This window comes from Mycteria americana, chromosome 3 (genome assembly GCF_035582795.1).
Source record: "Mycteria americana isolate JAX WOST 10 ecotype Jacksonville Zoo and Gardens chromosome 3, USCA_MyAme_1.0, whole genome shotgun sequence".
NCBI lineage: Eukaryota > Metazoa > Chordata > Aves > Ciconiiformes > Ciconiidae > Mycteria > Mycteria americana.
The window spans coordinates 105,131,368-105,138,258 of record NC_134367.1 but is presented as its reverse complement, the minus strand read 5'-3'; the positions used below and the strand labels follow the sequence as shown (position 1 = coordinate 105,138,258).

General features: G+C 42.3%; 1 protein-coding gene across 1 annotated transcript in view; it reads right to left on the bottom strand.

The window, feature by feature from the left end:
- Nucleotides 1–951: 951 nt before the first annotated feature.
- KCNK2 (potassium two pore domain channel subfamily K member 2) overlaps nt 952–6,891 on the bottom strand; it is a 110,572-nt gene continuing 104,632 nt past the window's right edge. Inside the window, exon 8 of the mRNA XM_075497422.1 lies at nt 952–3,108. Within this exon, the coding sequence (XP_075353537.1) occupies nt 2,791–3,108 (318 nt within the window). The 3' untranslated portion in view covers nt 952–2,790. The remainder of the gene's footprint in view (nt 3,109–6,891) is intronic.

Genomic DNA, 6,891 nt, shown 5'->3' with positions numbered 1-6,891 from the left:
CTTCTATAGATAAATTAACAGGTTTTCTTTTCCCAGAGACCATATACAAAATCAAGGTAAAGAAATGCTGAATGGATTTAACAAATATCCATACTAATATCTCAAACATTGTCACAGGATCTCGAAAGAACATACTCTTTTCAGCAGATCCTGAGATGACCATAAGTTTCTTTAAAATGAAAGGAACCACATAGACATTCACTTCCAGAGGCTGGTAAATGGAAACAAACTGGTTTGAATGATCCAAGGGTTTAAACTAAGATATCACATCTCTGAGTGTCAAAGACAATAAACCTTAAACATTACCAGTCCCTTTCCGACAATCAGATCCAAAAGGCACTGAGGCGCATCCCACGCAAATCAGACTGGAACGATGGAAGAAAACAGTCCTCTTCACTTACCACCACGCAGTTGCGGGCTATCATTCCCTTGGCCAAGCCCTAATTAAAGAGTCCATTGTAGAGTATTCACTGCAGAAATGACCACTCTGGCGGGCAAAGGCTGCTGCCCTTAGAGCTGCTTGTTCACACGCTTCTGCAGGAGGTTACCAGCAGCATGGGAGACCCGGCAGGGCAGCGGGTCAGAGCTCCCCGCACCTCCCTCGGTGCAAAGACGGAGCAATTCCCATCAGCTCTGGGGCACACGACAGAAGAAACTCTGGCCTGCCAAGGTTTTGAAATAAAATAGCAAGAAACACAACTTAAGGTACAGCAACCAAAGAGCATTATTTTTAATATCAAGCAAAAAAATAATTTCCGTGCCGGGTGAGTCAAGCCTTTATTGCTAAGCCAGCTTAAATTAAAGCAGGTGGCAAACTGCTATACTCTGTAACCATTGAAAGCACAAAAATCAGTTTCACAAATTATTTCTTAGCATTCCAGTTGTAGCAAGCAGGAGATTCAGAAAAGCTTATTTTAATTAAAAACTTTATTTTTCATTACAGTTCACAGTTTATACATGGCAAGACGAACCCTCGCCATGTGGACATTCAGAACACTGTGCTGGGGAGACAAGGGTCTTTGTTATAAGAGCATTGCTCGGTGCTGTGTCATGGAACTTCCTTAGTTTTAAAAGCGTACTCTCTGTAAATGTTAATTGACTGATATTTACACGGAATTGACTGAATTTACATATTAACTTATATTTATTAGAAAACAAGCTAAGCATCCAAAAAACATTAACATTCATATCTTGCATGTTATCTAATGGTCAGAGATGCTGTTAGATTTGCCACTTGAATCATGCCCAATCAGCAAAGTCCCATTCTTGTTTAATTTACACAGAGCCTAAATTATTCTTTAAGGCCTGTTCTATTCATTTTATGTACAGCCAGGTTCCAATAGACTAACATAAGAAAAAAATGCAAAATTATCCATTCCATCCTGCATTTCTTCTGAATCTCATGTACACCTATAAGCAAAACAGAAGGTACAAAATTAAAGTTAACATGTTTTCTTAAAACCAATAAAGAAAACCCATAGTCTGGTTTAGATCTGCTTCTCGTCAGCCTATCCTGTCTGAACAATCATCGGTATTCAGATTGTGCTATTTATCAGCTCTTCTTCATGCCTGCACTTATATTCAGAGCCATCTCTCTTTGAAATGTAGAAAGTCACAGTGATACCAGTTTCAATTGCATTCCCACGTTCGTCACAGCTCCGGCGCAGGCAGCCACTGTACGGCGTGACATTCAGGAAAGCACTCCAGCAGGATTCCTGGGTAAAATATCATATGGCGTCTGGTGTGACTTGACTTAAAGAGGAAGTTAAGAAGCCTTCTCTTAGAGCAAATATCTGGCAGAAGGTTTACGCTTATTAAAAATCGCTGCATTTTTCTGCATTGTTTTCTGCACGCGGTTATTAGAATACAGCAATCAAAAGCCTCTCCTGCCTCTCCTCAAAATAGTAATTTGTATTTGCTCTTGTCATCTACCAAATAATTTAGTGATAGATAAGCTGCAGGTTTTTTGGTACATCTGACGCAGAGAAAAAAAAACAACTGCTGAACACTGCTTGAAAAATAAGACCTGAAGAGGGTCTGCAAATTCTACAAGTCAGTGTGAACAAGTATCAGCTGGACCTGAGTAAAACAAAATGCTTCTGGGGGACATGTTTGCAACTTTTGAAACTGCAGTGCCTTTAAATTTAGAGCTAAGAACATCATTTGATGATTGTTGAGTTTTGGCATTCATTCATGCTGGTTGGTATCTTCACGACAGACACCTTTAAAACACCATCGTTTCAAGAAGAATGAAAGCTCAAATGAAATACACTTCTCATGCAAAAAAACAAACAAACAAAAAACCATACAGGAACTGTAGAGGTTCTGGTTCTTCAAAAGATAAGGCACTGACAAAAATTTCTTAGGTAAAAGGCTGCATAAGAATTTCTTGCCATTTACAAATGTGTTGTAGTCCAGAAATGGTCCATTCCTAGGCTCAGTAAGGTAGACCCTGAAATTTTAAGGACTGATCCCTCAAAGCTACATTGTTACCATAAACAAGTGTGATTCATTCTTGAGGCCATATGGCACATTAGGAGAAGTGAAAAACAGTCTGGGCAGATAAAGGCAGAAGACATTGCTTGTTCCAGCATCTTTCGATAACAGAAGTGCCATTCATCTTTGTGTCTTTGAAGAGATGCAATGGTAACTCTGGACTGTAGTTTCCGTGGAACTCATGCACACATATAAAATGCTATTAGCATTGATCATCGACAGGGTGGAGGAAAAAAAAGGTATATGGCTAGTCTAAGCCAAGAGCTTCTGAAGGACTGGGATCCAAAGTCACGGCTACTTAATGTTTTCAATAACGGCTATCTCTTCTGCTGCACAGTGCGGTGTCAAACCATTCATGTAAATGCTGTCCGTCTTTGTTAGAGCTGGCAAGATGTCCTTCTCACTGGTGAGATGGTTGACTGACAGGGTTCTCTTGCAGGGGGTCAGGTCTTGATTGTGGTTGACGGCAAGTTCTGCGGAGAGCTTCCTTTTGATAGAGGTAGCCCGCTGGAACTTGTCGTAGATCTCCACGCTCAGGCGCCTTCGAGTTTCTTTGAACTCTGCGGTGACGTTGGCCGTCCACTCCGCAGCGTGGGCTCTGAACTCCCCTACCTGCAGCAAAAATAAGGAAAAAGGAAGCATTATGGGGCCGAGGGCTTCAGACACTGTTTAGGCTCAAGAGCCTAGTGAGAGAGCAACGCGGCTTTGGGCTGGCAGAGCTGCTGCGTCTGGCACAGATTTCTCACGCTGCAGACTCACTCTCTTATTGATAGCAACTAAACAAGAAGAAATGTTGCCCTAGGTAAGAGTTAACAACGATTCTAAAAACACAGTAAAAATCTTCTCTGCTAAATTTTCTTTAATTCTAGGCAGTCAACAATACGGGGAAGCTGCAGAGCCCTGACAGCTGCACAGTACCCAGCTGGTCAGGGGCTGCTGAAATCCCAGCAATCCAGGCTGTGTTGCGTGTTGTTACTAGGGTGCAGGGTTATTTACTGTCTCTGGAAAGATCCCTGGGAGACTTGGCGAAGAATTTTCTAAATTTAGACAGAAAAGCTTTTTTAAAGGAAAACGTCAGCTGCTTGTATTCTCTCTTTTTTATGCTTGCTCAAACGTAGCACCAACACAGCAGCAGTTCCAGTCACGTCAGCGACGTGCCTGCTTACCACCCGGACTCTGCTGAAGTGACACACTAAAAAGCAGCGACAAGACAATTGCAGAGTGGGACCCCGGGAGCCGTGACCGATCACGCCCAGAGGAAACGCAGCCTGCCAGTCGCTGCCCGCGGCGGCTGTACAGTCCCCATGCAGCTGGAGGGGGTATTTCCCACGCTGTGCCCAGGTCTCCGGTCAGGCTGGCTGACAACGCGCTAGTTTGTACCGTCGCGACCGTTTCGGAACGTACGTAGATTCCCTGCTGCCCGCTCAGTTCCTGCGCTCTCACTCTTATGTCCTTATATCGACAACCTTGGCAAAGGCTGATCCACTTTCACTAAAAACTACCATAATTTTTACTCCTCAAGACTTCTTTCCACCATTTCGGCGTTTCAGTACTAGGAAAGCTGGAGCATCCCATGAGCCCAGGCTCTGAGGAGGGGGGAGGAAGGCAGCTGCTGGCAGAGTCCCAGGTTATCCTTATTTTTCCTCAGATATGGCATGAGGTAGACTGAGCACCTCACCCAGATAATAGTCTGAGGTGAACTATGGCCTTGTCATTTATAGGCCATTTATATTTTTGCTCTTGTATTTCAACCAAACCACTGTTACAACATTAAATAAGTTATATAGGTAATTAAAGAAGGCACCTTTTGAGGATATTATCTCATTACAACTGCAAAGGAAATAGATTGTTTCTCTTTAAATCTCTGCTTTGTAGGCAGTGTAATAGTTGGAAGGTATAGCACAGGGAAGACAGACTGCTGATAAATCTAACTCCAAAGCAGAGCATTTCAGAAGAATTAACCCGCTTAAATAAATTAGTCTAATTGGTACTGCTCAGTCCAGAATTTCAATCATTGGCAAGCAAGCTCGGACTTGGTGAGCATCGAAATAAAAAGAAAAAATTAAGGCAGAGAAATACGGGGGGTAAACCACCAGAGAAAAGTGGCCACAGGCTTATTCATGCTTTGCAGTGCAGTGGAAAACAGGAATATAATGAAGGTAAAAAATAATCAGCTCACCCAGGAGTGACAGGGTTTCAGGAAAACTTTCCCCCTCCAGAAACAAAACAGAAAGATCTCTTTACCCAGGGGTCATTTTATTACATTTGTCTCAGCTTCAGTGAATTACACGGATGACTAACGTGGACCCATTATGTATATTTTCTAAAACAAGGATTATTATCTTAAATCCACAGAGGACTCGCCCAGCTGAATGATTATTAGTATTTAAATTGTGCAATTAGGATCAGACACACTGCACTTCAGATCTGAAAATAATGAAATCTGTAATGCTGAAACACTTCAGCTGCTACGATATTTATTTGTAGTAAACAAGTAATAAAACTATGAGAAGCAGTACCAGTGCACGCCCTGGGGCAGCTTTGTCCTTCTCCGAAGTGTTATTAAAGGCGGCCTGCTCAGATTCTGGAGCACGCTTCTGTCCAGGGAAGCAAAGGGCCAGTATACGGGTTCCTATTTTACCCTACGCATTTGTACCCCTCACCGGCTGCGTAAGCATTCGCCACATCAGTTATTTTGCTCAGGCACACATCTCTGGCCTTGTATATGGTCACATTCAAGGGATGTTATCAGACTGGCAGCTTTAAAATTCTGCCTTGGCAACCTACTGGAAGCTACGAGCATCTTGAACTGTCTTCCCATGTGCTTTTTAACCTTCCTTTTAGTAGTAGTTTCAGTTCCCACTTCCCTCATGTTTTCCCAGCAAATAAAAAACAGCTGGCCATGCTTCTGATGAAAGCAAGTCCGTGTAACCCCTAGGATAGGCTCAGAATTCCCTTGCCAGCCCACCTCACCACATGCTGGCGATGGACCCGTCTTGTACAGGGTAAGCTGCTATATTTTAACTCTTGTGCATGTAAGTTATTCAGGAGAATTTTAAAATTGTAGTTGTTAGGATATCCGATTACTAAATTCTAATTCGATTTCTTTTGGGAAGCAAGTTTATGCAGCCAGCTGAAGAACACCATTAAATATGCCTTTGGAGGTGGGCTCATGTTCCAGTTAAGGTGATGTGGAACATGAATGTGGTGGACTCAATCCTGTCTACCCATAGACCAGAGCTATGACGCTGCTTGGCAAAATTTCAGTTTTCTATTAAAATCATAGAAAAAAATTGAAAGATGCAGTACTATTGCTAAGCAGAATTGAAATGCATTAGTAGTAAAACAGACGTAATTGGCACAGCATGAGAAACTAGAAGTTCAGTGCTGTGTGAACTATGCGTGCCCCAAATTACTGCTTTCAGCCCCTAGCTTTTGTGTGAACTGAAATGCACTCAAAAATGTTCTCTCTTCAGAATAAAACTCTTAACTCCATAGCACTTATGGACTCAAGCGCAAAAGGTTATAGGAAAAGAAATGTGCAGTTTTTAACTGCCAGTATACATAAGCAACTTGCTCTTATAATTTGATCCCTCCTTTATCCATAGGGACATTTCTGTATACGTTCAGGTTCTTTCTGTCCTTAGGGTATGACATTTTATCATCCTGCATTACAGCTCCTCTTCATCTGGGGGCTGACAGCCACAAAACGTCTTATGCAAAGTGATTGAAATGCCAGTTGCCTATGCTGCTCAAAACAAATCTTCACATACCTACCTACTGTAACAATTGTTTACTTTTCTCCGATTCTCTTGCCTCATTGCAGCACACAGCTCCGTAGACCCTGCAGCTGTCATAGCTGGGGGCAATGTGACATGAGGACGAGGCCTCTTAGTCACAGGAATTATTGACAACTAAGTACTTTACGTAAGGCTGAATGACACAAAATATTTCAAAAGTAATAGGAAAAACATGTCACAGTGATAGCACCTAACTCAGCCATGATTGTGTGAGTGGCGATGCTGCTCACTCCTAACCTTCGGGGAACAGAGATGCCAGCAGTAATGGGGACACAGTCCCTGGCCCAGCTCCAGGATTGACTTCTTCCACATCCAAATCCCAATCAGACTGCAAGGTGTTAGATGTATTTCACACGGAGTATCAACTCTAACCTATTAACATTGTACTTTGAACATCAACAGCTAGTAACTTTATAAGGTATTTATGAAGTAATACCCTACAGCCTTACGAGTCCAGGGAAGACAGGTCTCAATGACAAATTCTCAAGAAATATGGTAATGGTAACACAACTAAGTATTCCACACAGCACACTTCACCACAAAAAAATAGATACTTTTCTATCAAATAAACAGCCAATTCCTTGCCCAGCACAGG